General features: G+C 47.5%; 3 protein-coding genes across 3 annotated transcripts; 2 read left to right on the top strand and 1 right to left on the bottom strand.

The window, feature by feature from the left end:
- The first annotated feature begins 416 nt into the window (after positions 1-416).
- On the top strand, positions 417-8533 carry LOC123091268 (protein TPLATE). The gene is made up of 7 exons (XM_044512729.1): positions 417-1668; positions 3047-3643; positions 5416-5777; positions 5923-6223; positions 6508-6630; positions 7232-7687; positions 7798-8533. The coding sequence occupies exons 1-7, from the start codon at positions 544-546 to the stop codon at positions 8296-8298; spliced, it is 3465 nt and encodes a 1154-aa protein (XP_044368664.1). The 5' UTR covers positions 417-543; the 3' UTR covers positions 8299-8533.
- A 238-nt stretch (positions 8534-8771) lies between these two features.
- On the top strand, positions 8772-11083 carry LOC123091271 (putative pentatricopeptide repeat-containing protein At4g17915). The gene is made up of 2 exons (XM_044512731.1): positions 8772-10879; positions 10996-11083. The coding sequence occupies exon 1, from the start codon at positions 9039-9041 to the stop codon at positions 10419-10421; it is 1383 nt and encodes a 460-aa protein (XP_044368666.1). The 5' UTR covers positions 8772-9038; the 3' UTR covers positions 10422-10879; positions 10996-11083.
- Positions 11084-11610: 527 nt separating this feature from the next.
- On the bottom strand, positions 11611-14255 carry LOC123091272 (putative B3 domain-containing protein Os04g0346900). The gene is made up of 3 exons (XM_044512732.1): positions 13436-14255; positions 12015-12349; positions 11611-11973 (listed from the first exon to the last, which is right to left on the bottom strand). Exons 1-3 carry the CDS (start codon positions 14016-14018, stop codon positions 11749-11751), a joined length of 1143 nt encoding a protein of 380 aa, XP_044368667.1. The 5' UTR covers positions 14019-14255; the 3' UTR covers positions 11611-11748.
- Between the last annotated feature and the right edge of the window lie 3010 nt (positions 14256-17265).

Genomic DNA, 17265 nt, shown 5'->3' with positions numbered 1-17265 from the left:
GCGGGCGCCGCTGGTCTCGCGCTGATCATGCCAGAGCCGTAGTCTAGGCCTTGTGGCTCGCGCACCCACCTCCTCTCTGCGCCAAGGTTGCCGTTGCATGCCATCCATGTGTACAGGCCCGACAGCCATTTCCATTTCAAACTCTTGTACTATTGCCACTCTTTACCTATCAATGCAATGATACGCAAGCCTTTTGCTTTATTCGCGAAAAAAATGGAGCGGCCTGCACCGTGAGATATACTCACTTTAGCCAAAACTTCAACATAGACGGTCTAGATCGAACCCCGACAATTACAGTCGCTCCGGGCCCTACTGATCAGTCCTCGCTGAGTCACCGAAGTCGCTGGACGAAAAGATCCGACCCATGTTCAAAAAAGAAAGAAAAGATCCGACCCGTTACCACCGGCCGCAGCACCGCACTCAAACAAAACACCGACCCTTCTCGTGCTCTGGCACTCTCCCCCTCCCTCCCAGATCTGCACGACCACCGCTACTCTTCCCCAGCTCCGGCGATCGCCGGAGCCCAATTGCGGCAGCGGCGCGATGGACCTCCTCATCGCGCAGATCACCACCGATCTCCGCTCCTCGGACGCTCTCCGGCAGTCGTCAGCGCTCTTGCAGGCCCTGCAGCAGTGCGCCGCCGGCCGCGACGTCTCCGCGCTAGCCCGCACCGCCGCCACCGAGATCCTAGCGGCACCCTCCTCCGCCGTCTGCAAGCGCCTCGCGCTCGACCTTCTCCGTGCGCTGCCCCTGCCCCCCGATCTCCTCGACCCGCTCCTGCTCTCCTCCCTACGCTCCGACCTCTCCTTCCCGGATCCCGACGTCGCCGCCTCCTCCATCGCCTCATTCCCGTCGCTCCCCTCGCACCTACTCCCAACCCTCCTCTCCTCCGCGCACGCCGACATCGCTGCCGCTCTCTCCTCGCCCGCCGAGTCACTCCGCCTTGCCGCCGTTACCTCCCTCTCCTCCCTCCTCCCGCGCGATGACCTCGCGCTTATGTGCTCCACCAACCCCTCGCTCATGGGGCACGCCACCACCTGGTGGGGCCGTCTGACCGAGCTGGCCTTGGACTCTGCAGACGCAGTGGCAGCCGCAGCGTTCGAGGCACTTGCTCGGCTGTTCCAGGAGCTGGACGCGCGGCGTATGAGCCGGCTTGCTGGAGACAAGCTCGTTGATGGAGAGGGTGCGCTCGCTGTGCGTGCCCAGTGGGCAGCTGACGCCATCGACTTCATCTGGTCCCGGCGAAACATGCTCATTGCTAGATCCATGGTGATGCCCGTCGAGAGCTTCCGGGTCACTGTGTACCCTCTTGTGCATGCAGCAAAAATGGTTGCATCTGGCGCGGTGAACACGCTGCGGCAGATTGCCAAACCAGGAGACACTACAATAGCCGATACCGTGGAGGCGAGTGCGGAGAAGTTGGTGGGGGTGTCTGACATTGTCTCGCACTTGCTTCCTTTCCTTAGCTCGCTGGAACCGCCACTGGTGTTTGAGGTGGGGATCAATATGCTCTCGCTCGCAGATGCGCCCGGAGGCAAGCCGGAGTGGGCTTCAGCTGCCATTATTGCAATCCTAACACTATGGGACCGACAAGAGTTCTCATCAATGAGGGAGACGATTGTCAGAGCTGTTGTGGCGAATCTCCATTTGCTGGATCTTGGAATGCAGGTACTAAATCAATCGACTTATAAGAGCAATTCACCTTAGTCTTATCAACTCAATGATTGTTGTTTGCTAATTTCCTGCGGTAAATCTACTGGTTGTGTCTTGTGCCCAATGTCAACGAGGCAACTATTGGATTAAAGATCCTGGAAGTGGGCATTAGTAGTGAGCCAAGTTTGTATGAAGTAATTTAGGAGGCTTCTGTTTTCGTGCCAATACATGGATTTATCTGTCATCAATTAGACATGATATAAATTTTAGTTGAAACATGGCTAGCCTTTCAGCCACATAAGCTATTGTTTTAACTGGAGTCTGTCAAGTAATTCCAGTAACGCACAATTCTACTAGTTAGTGTTGTTTTTAGTGCACAAGCCTGAGACCATACTGATCCCAAGTTTTTAAACTAATACAGTGTTATAAATCTTAATTGTCAGCACCATGAAGAGTTATTAGTTATTAGATTCATAAATTCTGATCTCAAAGCTGACATTATTGTTCGAACCAAACAAATTTAGTCTTATCCCATGTGATCTCCTATTTCAGTCTTATGCCAAAAATCCAAAAATCTATTTGTTGTTGTTAGACTGGTGAATCAAATGGCACTTTAGTAGGTTGTATTTCCATGTGCTGATTGTTGTCTGTTTATTTGGACAAAAAATGATTTTCTGAAATGCTACTATATACATTTATTAATTATAATTTTCATTATTTGATGTCATCTCTTAAATATGGCAAGTAAAAATCTGGCTAGTGTATCACAACTAGTTTGTTGGTGTATTCCTTAGCATGAGCATTACCGTATGATTTACATCGTTATAGGTACTATATCACAAATCAAAGCTTATCTATTAACCTTATCGGCTGAGCATTGATTTGTATTGTCATGATAGATCAGTTACTAAGCAACTTAAGCCAATAGGTGATACAATGTTGTTTGCTCGCTATCTATTCAAATTAAGCACAGAAGTATTGGGCCTTCGAAAATTTCACATTACTTAGCATATAATCATCAATATTTATAACTTGTGGAGCCAATGTAAAATGGTTATGCATCATTACTTTGATACCTGGTTTAGTAGTATACTATTGGTATCTTGCTTACCAATTACTGCTACTATGTTCGGAAGGTAATTCTGGCAACTAGTTGCCCATGCACCCCATATTCTCCTTTTATTTTTCTCTCTTTTCCGGGTTTCTAAAAAATGTGAAATAATTCATTGATTGGAGTCGTGCCATATCATGTGCTAGCAGATCTTTATCAGTTTCTTCCTTCCATGCATAACTTGTGAAGAAGATAGCGAGAAGGACAATTTCAGTTTAGTGAACAAGTGTTGTGAAAATTTGTGTTCAAGATGGATTTACAAAAGCATGTTCTGTGATGCAGGTGTCTCTGTTCAAAAGGCTGCTTCAGATGCTGAAAAATTTGAGAGCAGAATCAGATCGAATGCATGCATTGGCATGCATTTGCCGAACTGCTCTTTGTGTTGATCTTTTTGCAAAGGAGAGCGTTCGAAGAGGTCAGAAGCCCGTTCCAGGAACAGATGTGATATCTCTTTTTGAGGATGCAAGGGTGAAGGATGATCTAAACAGCATAACAAGCAAAAGCTTGTTCAGAGAAGAGTTAGTTGCCTCACTGGTTGAAAGTTGTTTCCAGCTATCTCTTCCACTACCTGAGCAGAAGAATTCTGGGACAGAGAGCAGAGTTATAGGGGCATTAGCCTATGGTACTGGTTACGGTGCGTTGAATTGGACAGAACCTGCTTTGGATGTGGTGGAAGTTTGCAGGCCTTGTGTTCTCTGGGACTGTGACGGGCGTACCTATGCAATTGATTGCTATCTGAAGTTGCTTGTACGGCTTTGTCATATATATGATACCAGAGGCGGCGTGAAGACAATTAAGACTGGTGCATCTCAAGATCAGATTCTAAATGAGACTAGACTTCGAAATTTGCAGCTACAGCTTATTAGGGATCTTCGTGAGGTTATGATTCATCTCATTATTTTGATATTCAAACACATTTTGCTATGCATTTAAATACCTGTTGGACGTAAGGTGCGATTTTTATTCATTACTAATGCACTGTCATAATATTTTTGTTTTGCTTGATCCCACCTAGTTCTACAACAACAACAACAACAACAACAACAAAGCCTTTAGTCCCAAACAAATTGGGGTAGGCTAGAGGTGAAACCCATAAGATCTCGCGACCAACTCATGCACATGGATAGCAAGCGTCCACGCACCCCTGTCCATAGCTAGTTCTTTGATTATATTCCAATCCTTCATATCTCTCTTTATGGACTCCTCCCATGTCAAGTTCGGTCTACCCCGACCTCTCTTGACATTATCCACATGCTTTAGCCGTCCGCTGTGCACTGGAGCTTCTGGAGGCCTACGTGAATATGCCCAAACCATCTCAGATAATGTTGGACAAGCTTCTCTTCAATTGGTGCTACCCCAATTCTATCTCGTATATCATCATTTCGGACTCGATCCTTCCTCGTGTTGCCACACATCCATCTCAACATGCGCATCTCCGCTACACCTAACTGTTGAACATGTCACCTTTTAGCCGGCCAACACTCAGGGCCATACAACATTGCGGGTCGAACCGCCGCCCTGTAGAACTTGCCTTTTAGCTTTTGTGGCACTCTCGTGTCATAGAGAATGCCAGACGCTTGGCGCCACTTCATCCGTCCGACTTTGATGCGATGGTTCACATCTTCATCAATACCCCCATATCCTTCTGCAGCATTGACCCCAAATATCGAAAGGTGTCCTTTTGAGGCACCACCTGCCCATCAAGGTTAACCTCCTCGTGCCTAGTAGTACTGAAACCGCACCTCATGTACTCGGTTTTAGTTCCATTAAGCCTCAAACCTTTCGATTCCAAGGTTTGTCTCCATAACTCTAACTTCCTATTGACCCTTGTCCGACTATCGTCAACTAGCACCACATCATCCGCAAAGAGCATACACCATGGGATATCTCCTTGTATATCCCTATGACCTCATCCATCACCAAGGCAAAAAGATAAGGGCTCAAAGCTGACCCTTGATGCAGTCCTATCTTAATCGGGAAGTCATCAGTGTCGACATCACTTGTTCGAACACTTGTCACAACATTATCGTACATGTCCTTGATGAGGGTAGTGTACTTTGCTGGGATTTTGTGTTTCTCCAAGGCCCACCACATGAGATATTTCGCGGTATCTTATCATAGGCCTTCTCCAAGTCAGTGAATACCATATGCAAGTCCTTCTTTTGCTCCCTGTATCTCTCCATAAGTTGTCGTACCAAGAAAATGGCTTCCATGGTCGACCTCCTAGGCATGAAACCAAACTGATTTTTGGTCATGCTTGTCGTTCTTCTTAAGCGGTGCTCAATGACTCTCTCCCATAGCCTCATTGTATGGCTCATCAGCTAATTCCACGGTAATTAGTACAACTCTGAACTTCCCCCTTGTTCTTGAAGATTGGTACTAATATACTCCGTCTCCATTCTTCTTGCATCTACTTTGTCAAGGCTTTACCTGCGTTTGGATCTCACTATGCCTGCCTTTATTTGGTTTCCTTGTACTTTTGTTAATCTTCCACTGCAAATAGTTGTAGCTTAAACTGTGTCATTCTGTAAAGATTGTTTTCTAGTTAGAGATGATTGGTAAAAGACCAATGGTGTCATTAGTTCTTCAGTTTTTCAGTACCTTTTCTTAATCTAGATTGGCCTATATTTAAATGTGAATAAACGTTTCAGGTTCATACCTCAAGAATATCATCACGGCTGATATGGGCAATTTCTGAACACTTTGATCTTGAAGGTCTTGATCCTCTTTTAGCTGACGACCCAGAGGATCCTCTGAATATTATCATATCTAACATGCATAAGACTTTATTCAACACCGATTCCTCTGCCACTACATCAAATAGGATACAAGATGTGCAGGCTGTCCTCATATGCGCTCAGCGTTTGGGAACCAGAAATGCAAGAGCCGGCCAGCTCCTCAGTAAAGAATTGGAGGAGTTCAGGTCAAGTACTTCAGCTGATTCTGTCACCAAGCATCAGTCACGTTATGTCTTGCAGATAATAAAGTATGTGACGAATCATCCAGATAACAGGTGAGGGTTGCATCTTCAAACTAATTATTTTACATCAGGCTGCACTATTTGCAAAAGTTCTATATCTAAAAAAAAAGAAGTTCTCTACGAACATGCATTTGGGAAAAAATCACTGCCATGTTTGACTTTCCAATATTTCATCCAGGTGGGTTGGTGTAGGCGATGCTACAGGAGATTACCCTTTTAGCCACCACAAACTTACAGTTCAGTTTTCTGAGGCTGCTGCTGCACAAGATAGGAAATTGGAGGGATTAGTTCATAAGGCCATTCAGGAGCTTTGGAGGCCCAATCCCAGCCAGTTAACTCTCCTACAGACTAAGGGTATCGGTGCTTTGCACAAAGATCTTCCAAAAGCATGCACTCTGACTGGCAGCAGCGATCCATGTTACATCGAAGCATATCATTTGGCGGATCCAACTGATGGCAGAATCACCCTACATTTAAAGGTATAACCTGATCGATGAGATGATGATCTTTTCCGTGTACATTTAACATAATTTCTATTGATCTGTACTGCTGTGTCATGGTTACTGTTGATCACTGGTTAGGTTAGGAACTTTATATCTTTATTTATTGCTCCTGCATAGTTTATGTGCACTTTGCCACCCGGTAAAATGGTGAGAAATTAAAACAAATATTTGTGTCTGACATATAGTTTTGCTGTAAGCCATAGTATTGTTTGACTTTGAGCTCTATGATTGCCCTTTTTAACTAATGTACACTTTTGCAGATTTTGAATTTGACTGAGCTGGAACTCAACAGGGTGGATATCCGAGTTGGGCTCTCTGGAGCATTGTATTATATGGATGGATTTTCCCGCACTGTTCGCCACCTGCGTAATCTTGTTTCCCAGGTGCCTCCATGACTCTTGAAATGCCTTGTTTACATATGCTTTTACTGTGCAGTTTAATTTCAATTATGTATCAATAATTAAAATATTTAAGAATTTGTCATTAGTCAGAATGGGCAGACAAATGTAGGGCTGCAGTTTGTTTGCAAATATATTACAGTTTGTTTGCAAATATATTATTTGAATATAGTTTACAGTGAAAGATTTTCTTCCTTAGCTAATGAACTTCTCAATCTATTTCCTGGCAAAATTTAAAGACCATACCTCCCAATGTAGTGTATACCTGTCTAGCCAGTTGAGCTCACATTATATTGCACACCAGATATAATGTGGTAGTGGAGACTATGAAATCCACTATCATGGTCATGATGTTAAATATAAGTGATTTTCAAAGAGCCATCTAGCATCGCGGCGGCTTTCAAGTAACTTAACTACTAGTGACAGTATCTTGTTTCCAGACGAGTTGCGCTAAAAAATGTGGGCAATTGATAAAAATAGAATAGTGATAATAAATATTATATCATTGGGTAAGTACTGCCATCTCAGATTGGCTAATCCATATTTGCATCTAATTTATTTGGAAAATGCTTTGTCAATTCTGCAGGATCCAGTCCAAAGTAGTGTCACTGTGGGAGTTTCACATTTTGAGAGATGCTCTCTCTGGGTTCAAGTCCTGTATTACCCATTCTACGGAAGTGGAGGATCGGCAGACTATGAAGGAGATTATGCAGAAGAGGACTCACAAATGACGAGGCAGAAGCGCGCGCTCCGGCCAGAGCTTGGGGAGCCGGTTGTTTTACGGTGTCAGCCCTACAAGATCCCTCTCGCTGAACTTCTCTTGCCATATGAATGCTCTCCAGTTGAGTATTTTCGTCTATGGCCAAGCTTGCCAGCCATGGTTGAGTGCACTGGCACATACACATATGAAGGTAGTGGTTTCAAGGCCACTGCAGCTCAGCAGTATGATAGCTCTCCTTTCCTCAGTGGGTTGAAGTCAATTTATTCCAAGCCCTTCCATCAAGTCTGCTCTCATTTCATCCGAACAGTTGCTGGGTTCCAGGTAAGCATTTGACTGATAGTCACTTGGACGGTGTCATGACATGGTCTTGATTCTATCCTGTGCAGAGTTAACATTTTTGTAAGGTTATATAACACATGTATCTTCCACAGTTGTGTTACGCTGCAAAGACATGGTTTGGTGGGTTTGTGGGCATGATGATCTTCGGTGCAAGTGAGGTCAGCCGAAATGTTGATCTGGGTGACGAGACAACCACGATGATATGCAAGTTTGTCGTGCGTGCATCTGATGAATCGATCACAAGAGAGATCGAGTCGGACCTCCAGGGCTGGCTGGATGACATCACGGACGGCGCTGTTGAATACATGCCCGAAGAAGAGGTGAAGAGCACAGCTGCGGAGCGGCTGAAGATATCCATGGAGAGGATAGCGCTACTCAAGGCAGCCAAACCTAAGATGCCGCCCGCGAAAACCGAGCAAGAAGAGGAAGAGGAGAGGAAGCAGAGCGAGGAGTTGGACGGGTTTGGGAACCCCAAGGGCCCCTCGACGCTCTCCAAGCTCACGGCGGAGGAAGCCGAGCACCGTGCGCTCCAAGCAGCCGTGCTCCAGGAGTGGCACCAGCTCTGCAAGGAGAAAGCCATGAAGGCACAGTGAGCCTGGCTGGTTTGCGCTCCACATGTATAATTTTGTATCCGCCTTTTCCTCAAGCCACATTTTGATTTCCTTTTCAGCCGGCCGGCATTTTGATTTTTGAGTATGTATGATCCTGCCGATTTCCTGATTTGTTCATTGTATTCACAGATATTGTTGTATGACGAATGATGTTTCTTTCTTTTTGTAACATAGCCCAAAGCATTAGTGTGAATGAGAATGATTTTTTCCTTCCCAATTTGTTGTGAATCTTTTGTACAATAGTACTCCCTCTTGTTGCTCAAATGGATGTATCTAGCATTATTGAAACGGAGGGAGTATTTGAAGGAAATCCCATCCATGTGCTGAATTAATTCCTTCTCCTATTATGCTCACTGACTGTTTTTTTTAGATTCGTGCTCACTGACTGTTGGGTCAGGCGAAATGAACCCTACTTGTCTGTCCGTGCGGCCTATGACATGCATGGCCCACCTGGCCTCTCTTTCTAGTCTGTCCCTCTCTGCGCGGTCTGCGAAGTGCGAACTCCCAACTCCCTCCCGAGCCCCGACCACCCGGCGGCGCCGTCGCCGCCACCAACCTCTCGCCGCCTCCTGCAGCCGAGCGCTTACCCCATAACAAGGCGCCGGCCTTGCTCGTCGTGAACTCGGCAAGTTGTTCTGGACAGCGAGCGAGCTGCATGGGAGTCGAAGCGAGCCCGGAACCGGAAGATAGTCTCGCGGTGAGGAGGAGGCGGGGAAGGAGCAATGACCTGGGCGCGGACGCGGCTGTCCACGCGGCTCATGAACGTCTGCCTCGCGGCGCTCTGCCGCGGCGGCGGCCTCGCCCGGGCGGAGTCCGTCCTCGTCGACGCCATCCGCCTCGGCATGCCCCCCGACGTCGTCACCTACAACACCCTCCTCGCCGCGCACTGCCGCGCCTCGGGCCTCGACGCGGGGTTCGCCGTCCTGCGCCGGATGCGGGAGGCCGGGGTGAGCCCCGACGCCGTCACCTACAACTCCCTCATCGCCGGCGCCGCGCGGGGTGGGCTCACGATGCGCGCCCTCGACCTGTTCGACGAAATGCTCCAGGCGGGGGTCGCCCCCGACGCCTGGAGCTACAACGCGCTCATGCACTGCTTGTTCCGGTCTGGCCACCCAGAGGATGCCTACCGGGTGTTCGCCGATATGGCCGAGAAAGGCGTCGCGCCGTGCGCCACCACCTACAACACACTCCTGGATGGGCTCTTCAGGTTCGGCCACGCGACGAACGCCTACAGGATGTTCAGGTACCTGCAGAGGACGGGGCTCCCGGTGGGCATTGTGACTTACAACACAATGATCAATGGGCTGTGCAAGTCAGGCAAGGTGGGCTATGCCCGCATGGTCCTCAGGGAGCTTGGGAGGACCGAGCATGCCCCGAACATCGTCACTTACACGACGGTCATGAAGTGCTGCTTTACGTATGGCAGGTTTGATCAGGGGCTGGAGACCTTCTTGTCATTGCTTGACGGAGGGTACATTCCAGATCTCTTCCCATACTGCACGGTGATTAGTGCGTTAGTCAAGAAGGGACGGATGGAAGAAGCCAATACCTACAGTGAGCTAATGATACGGAGTGGGTTCAGTCTTGACAGTGCATGCTATAATACGCTGATTTACCTGCGATTCCAGGAAGGGAAGCTGGATGACGCGTTTGAGCTGCTGAGTATGATGGAAGAGGGTGGTCTGGAGAGTGATGAGTACACATTCTCAATTTTGGTTAATGGTTTGTCCAAGATGGGGCATTTCGAGGCTGCACATAAGCAGTTATGTTACATGGAGATAAGGGACATGGAATCAAATATTGTTGCTTACAATTGCTTGGTGGACGCACTCTGCAAATCTGATGAGGTGGATGCAGCCATCAAATTACTTCACAACATGAAACTGAAGGATGATTTTACTTACACATCACTAGTCCATGGTCTATGTAAGGTGGGTAGGTATCATATGGCATCCAAATTCTTGCGGATCTGCTTGCGTGAAGGGAACAGTGTTCTTGCATCTGCAAAGCGTGCTGTCATCGCTGGCCTTCGTAGTGCAGGGTTTCAGAATGACGTGAGGAAAGTTCGGGCAGCATTACGTATGGCTAGGCTGTTAAAACCATAATCCAAGTCCAAGGAAAACAGTCTTCAACTTCACTGGGTGGTCCTGCAGAATCGAGAAGATCAATTGAGCAGACAAACTGAAATTTGGAGATGATCCTGCATTGAGATGAATTTCAAACATCCAGTTCTTGTAGCATAAACTGGAGGAAGGAAAGTAGGATCGTGCTATTGTTGACGGGTGTTACTACTCTTATACATCAGCTCTTGGAGATACCATATTGGCTGGCAATGTTGCAGTATGTAATAGCGTTGTCACCCTTAGAACCAAGCATCATTTGAAATTATACAGCAGGAGAAGATGCAACATGTGATCACTAGCTGGCAAGTGGTCATGATGCCAGCGCAGTATACGCAGGAAGTGATCTTTGCCTGGTCCACGCATCACCTTGGATGTGAATATTATTTGGATGGCGCTGATAAAATCCAAGTGATTATTAGCATTCCAAAGTTTCAATAGAGGTAATTCTGGATAATATATTTGCAATCATAGATTTTGTTTAACGCAGTGAATACGTATCGTTGTCATGGAGTTCAATTTTTGTGTGAAGCATAGTGCTAATTGCCCCCTCTTTTAGGTGATCGGTGTGATGATTTGATCAGGATCCTGTTGCTCCAGACATGATGCGCACACTGCAGTATAAGATCGCAAAATGCAAATATTGGTACTTAGTACACAACAGTCCATTTGTTCATCATTTTTGCTTTGTTGTTTAATTCTTGTGAAGCGGCAGAAAAATAATCTTTTTTTGGGAAACATCATGTAACAGCATTAAGCCGTTTGAAGAAAATATGTATGCCAATGAAAGATACATTAACAACATAATCGTGTTTCTACTATGCTGCCTACTCTGTAGATTTGTCGTTGGACAGGCATGCTGCTGCCTATTCTTAAGATTTTGATAGTCTAACTTAAACCATCACCAAATTATTTTTTGTTGCACAGTATGTCGTTTGCTTCTTTTCCATTGACTGCATATGGTCTTCGGATGGTGAAATCATGTGTCTGTGGAAGTATAAACTAGTCCTGTATGGCACATAGCAATGTAACATTCTTGTTCCATGCTAATGGCACTTTTACATATCTGAGATCATTGATATGAATTCATTGTGTTCCATTTCATTCACCTGCCTCATATGGTTTCAGCTGCTACTCTGTTTGTCAGCGAGTTTCCAGTAGTGTATGTGGTTACATCTAAAATGCATGCTGTTTGGAATCCGAGACACTTTATTATTATTATTATTATTACCAAAGCTAAAGGGACAAATCCAAGATAGTATGGAAAAAGACACATCCCACACAGAGCACCAGTAGACAAAACACTTTATTATTACTCGGCCCGCCTTATGCTGACGTTGAAGGTGTGCTCGTCGACGAGGTGGAAGACACAGAGGTCCCCGACCTTGATCCCATGGTGGCCGGAGAAGTGGCCCCACCCAGCCTTCATGCGCGCCTGGTCGCTCGTCAGCGTCAGCTTCACGGGCCACGACCTCCCGCCCGAGTCCTTGAGTATCATCAGCCGGTTCGTCGCGATGCCGTTCATGACGCAGAACTTCTTCCCGATGTTCTACACGAGGCCCAAGCCAAAACAAACACTATAAGTTCACAGTGCATATCTATCTGAACTAGAGAGTATAGATTTGATTTTGAACCAGCTAAAGAACTTGCCATGTAGCTGTAGCGAATGTTGCAAGGAGTCGCCGTCTTGGCGTAGAAAGGGAGGGTGCCGGTGTACTCGGACTCCTTGGCCTCCGTTGCGATGCCGGAGTGGGTGTCCGCTTGGGCGTACTTCTCTGTGGTGGCATCTTGCTCGCCATCATTGTCTTCCATCAGAATCCTGCGAGGTTTGTACTGCTTCTTTGCCTGTATGACACCATCACCGGTAAGGCTCCTGTCACTGACCTTCCTGGTTTTCTGAGCATGTGTACCACCTGCGAAACATACAAGATAAGCCCCATTGTTAATCTTCCTGATTCTTACGCTCGCTATATCTACCTAGCTGGTATATATGTGCAGATTTGTTTACACAGAATATTGGAAATGGTGAGAGGTGTTTTATCTGTACGTACGCAGGAGTTGTATTTTCGGGACACCTCGAGGTTTTTTTTGGGTATGTAGTTGAATGGGTGAACATCACCTATTCACAATGATATCCCTTCTTTAGCACATGTGCACCATTGATTCTTATAGTGATTTATTTGACATTCGCCATATTTTTCACACAAATATCACTATGAGTTATGGTGTAGCTGTTTTTTTTTCTGCGACGGATAAGTTATTGGGTGTAGTTGATGAGTGTGAAAGTATTACTTCTATCCATCAAAAGGAAAAAAAATCATTCTATATATTTTAATATTTTTGGTACTCCACAAGTAAGCGCAAAGGGTCTGTATCAAAAATAAATAAATCTTAGTAATATTTTTGAGAGGGTAAAAGAAGATATGTTTATAAGACTTGAGAATGTCAAGCATCAACACTTCCAAGCTATTGTAACTCAGTCAATGAAATTAACATCCCAAGTAAACATTTATAAGGACTGAGAATATGGAACATTATTAGGCCTCCTTTAATTCAAAGGAATTGTATAGGAATTTTGGAGGATTATGATCCTTTGGAATATTTCCTACGTGGGTTGTTTGATTTGTACTAGGTTCCATAGGAAATCATGCTTTTTTGTGCACAACCAAACGACCATATAATCCAGTAGATTTCAATATGCCATGACACTGATTCCTGTGTTTTTTCTATTCATCCGTTTTGCAAATAATGTTAATCAAAGAAGTTCTAAAATGCAGATTCTACATGATCTTGGTTTCCTTTAACTTTTTCATGAGGTGTACTTTTGTTAAAAACAAAGAAGTTTGTTATTTTCTATTGTGTGATCATACTTCATATATAGCCACACTGTTAATTTCTTAAAAGATAATATAGACTTAACAATTGTGACATGATATCTTTGCAGGAAAAACACATTCACACATAAACTCATTCTGAGAAGAAGAAGAGGCGAGACGTACCATGGCCCTTGGACGTAGGCTGCGATCCACAGCCAGTGCTGGACCGCTTCCTCGGTGCTGCCTGCTCTAACAATGCGCCGGAGACGACGAGGTCGTCGTAGTTCTTGATGCACCCGGACGTCTCGAACACCTTCACAGTGAACACCATGTTCCCTTCGTACTTGAACACCAGGAAGTTCTCCTCCTCCAGCCTGTTGGCCCTCACGAACTCGGCCCAGCCGCCGGCGAAGTAGACGTCGCTGTCGCCGCCGTGGCCGTCTCGGACCACGTCGACGTGCCAGAATTTGCCCAATGGGCTCATCAGGGTGGCCCGCCGGAGCCCGGGCTCCGCTGCCAGGTGCCGCCGCATGAACTTGGCCGGGATCGGCATCTTCTCCATGAAGTCCGTGAAGAGCACCTTGAGGAACTGAGGCTTGCCGCAGGGAGCCTTCCGGTTGCTGTCGGCGGCCATTTTTCTATCGTGTGGACCGCGCAGCAAGTTTTTCCAGAGCACACACCAGAGGATGAAGAGGAAGAATAGCAAGGGAACAGTTATTATAGGCGTTACTGTAGATTTGGGGCCAATATGTTTAGCATTGAACATGGGAATTTAATCTGGCTGTCATGGAATGGCTTCATTTCTCTTTCGTGAATTGGAATCTTTAGCTGGAGCTTTTAGAGCAGCCGGTGCAATTACAGAGCACGGGTCACATATTTTGCTAGTAAATGTGAAGGAATGAGGGGCCTCTCTGATTTGAAGATTTTTAGAAGTCGCAGGATTGCATTGACACGTCCTCACATGGTTGAAACTTGAAAACAATAAAATTTGGTAGCAAAGCGATTACACAACACAGTTGGACTCTTTGATTATTTGGAGGGCCGAATTTCTTTTACATGTTTTTTTACAGGGATATGAGTTGTTTGGTTTATATGAATCATAAGTATTCTTTTTGCATCCACCCAAAACGCCCGATTCACCATTTCCCTCGTCGGCAGATCTCCCTCAAATTCTGCATCCAGAGCGTTCTACTCTTTAGCATGGAAACCCTAGGAGCACCCTTTTTTTCTACACATGTAAGAGCATCTACAGCCGGACGCCCGGGTCCCGTCAAGTCATTGGCCGTCACGAAAATTTGACCTAGGCGGGCGCCATGAACGGGCCTCAAGCGCCAGGGCTGATCGGCACCCCTCTTATCCAGCCCAAATATGGGGTGGGTATGGGGTGGCCCGGGCACGCCCAGGCGCGTCTGCCTGACAAGTCCAGCTTAATACCGACCCCACGTCTGTCCCACAAAAAATTTCATCTGGCTCATCGCTCCGAAACCCTAACTCACTCACGCTCTCCTCTCGCTTCGTCCTCTCCTCTCCCCGCACCGATTCCGATCGCATCCGGGGCAATGTCGAGCTCCGGCAGTCGCTCCGACTTCGAGCTGGATCCAGGCTTTGAGCTTGCCCTCCACATCGCCTTGGAGCGGTCCAAGGTGGACACCGGGGCAGCTCCGGATCTGCAGCTTCCCCGCCGGCGCTGACCCCTCTGGGCCCGTGCATAGTTCCGACAGGCGGCCTGCACAATCCGCGCCTCCCCTATGCCGTCCCCTGCTCTTGCTGGTTGCGCGCGCCGCCCGCTGCGAGAGGCAGCGGGAAAGGGAGAGGAAGGAGGCGGAGCAGTCCATGCACCGCCGCCGCGGGATGCAGGCGGAGCCTGACGAGGATGCGCGGCTCCTTGAATGGGTCTACCGCCGGTTGCTTACGATCGCGGAGACGGACGCGCGGCGGCTCCGCCAGAAGAACGCCAAGGTGCTCCGGATTGCCATTGAGCAGTCCGAGCGCGAGGCGGCGGAGGCGGCTCGGTTCGCGAAGCTCAAGCGGCAGCAGGCCAGGGAGGTCTGACGGTTGAAAGCACTCATCATCCTCTCTGACACCTCCGACGACGACTCGTACGATCCACCACCAACCGTTGACGCCTACAGCTACGCCGGCGACCGCAAGGGCAAAGGGCTGGCGAGGAAGTGGCGAAGCTCCGCCATCTCTGTCTTCAATTTCAAGTTTTTAGTAATCTAGTTCAAACTTGTCCGTCGTGTATGTGAATTATGTGAACTTTGGCGATCTTTTGGACATCCGTCGGTGATCTTTTGGTGATCGGAATGTGCATTTCTATGTTCGATTCTATGTGTGTGTGATGATCTATGTTTTTTTCCTACGTTGCATGCTTAGTATGGATATGAGGTACCGGATATTAGATATTTGGATGTGGACGACAAGATTTAAGGAGTGTCCGTGGATGCGCCCGGATGCGACCGCGGGCATTTAGGAGCCCGGATTTGCAGGCCGCGGCTGTAGATGCTCTAACATTATCGCAACATTGCCAACCAACTTGTGGTTGGATGGTTAGGAGGACAATAATATGCCCACAACCCACCAGACTTCCCGTCCTAGACTTGACACCGGGTGCTCGTATTTTTCTGAATTTATTTCAATTCTTCCGGCAATGTGCATTCAGTGGGAGGAGATGTTTCTGTCGACTACGAAAGCGTTTGTATCGACCTCGCCAATCTCAAGATGATGTGCTAGTCCAGTCTCTCAGAGGTGCTCATATGGGCAGGGCGTGCGTGTGTGCATTCACAAAGGTATGTGTATGTATGAGCTCTGCGCCTGTATTATGTTAAAAAATAACGAAAAAATTAACTCACGACGAGAAGGGTGGCAAGCGAACCCTTTTTGATAAGGTAAGTGTTTGGGCCTGGTGCGCCGGCCGAAGCACTCGGCCGGTCGCTTCCCTTTTTCACGCGCGGGACACGCTGACAGGCGCGCGTTTAGTTGACCCAACCGTTTTTCACTTTTTTTTTCTTTTTTCTTTGCTTCTTCTTCCTTCCGCCAGCCGTCTGACCCCATCTCATCTTCCCCATTGTAGCGCGTGGAGCAGCTCGCCGTCGGTCATGGATATAGATTGCAGCCCCGCTCGCCTTCCCACCTCTTCTTTTTCCTTCTCCCTCTCTTCCCTTTTCCTCCTCCTCTCTTCCCCTTTTGTTGCAACCGGCGACAGGCAAAACGCCGGGAGGACCGAGGTACCCGTGCTACAACCATGGCCACGGGGAGGAGTTGCAACCGCGGTACTGGGAGAGTTGCAAACGGCGTTTTCCCGTGCTACAACCATGGACACAAAAAGCTATATCCGGTAGATAAAAAAGCTTCAACCAGACAACAAAATAGAGGAAATGTTACAACCGTTTGACCAAAAGCTTCAACCTGCAGATGAAAAAGCTTCAACCAGAGATTGAGAAATCTTCCTCGACGACGGCCATGGCGTCTCTCTGTGATTTTGCTGCGACCGAACGATAGAGGAAGATTTCACCCAGGCGCTGCTCAAAACGAAAAAGTTTCAATGGTTTACAGAAAAGCTTCCATCGTAGAGGGGAAAAGCTTCAACCATTTGTGAGAAAAGCTACAACCGTGTCAATTTTTTGCTACTACCGTCTGTGTGTTTTGCTACATCCATTCATGCGGCCATGGCGCTTTTTTACGATCGAGGCGTGACCGGCGACGACGAAGACGCCATTTTTGTTGCAACAACCTCGTTTTTTGCTACCAGTGGCGATGTGTTTTGCTACATCCATTCACGAGGCCATGGTGCTTCAAGCGCGGCGGCGAGTTCCGGCAGCGTTCACGGATTAGCTACAACTGCGGCGAGTGTTGCATGTGTCGATGGCCGGTAGCGACGGAGTTGTGACGAACTTCATCGCCAAGTTGCGGCTGACGGCGGAGGTGGCTAGCTGCCATCCGCGGGGGGTGGGGGATGGGTGTTGCGAGGTCAACGGCCGGCGGAAGGCGGCCCGCGGTGCCGTGCGGCGAGG

Source organism: Triticum aestivum, chromosome 4B (genome assembly GCF_018294505.1).
Source record: "Triticum aestivum cultivar Chinese Spring chromosome 4B, IWGSC CS RefSeq v2.1, whole genome shotgun sequence".
Classification (NCBI taxonomy): domain Eukaryota; kingdom Viridiplantae; phylum Streptophyta; class Magnoliopsida; order Poales; family Poaceae; genus Triticum; species Triticum aestivum.
Note: the sequence above shows the minus strand (reverse complement) of the source record. Positions and strands in the feature narration are given on the sequence as shown.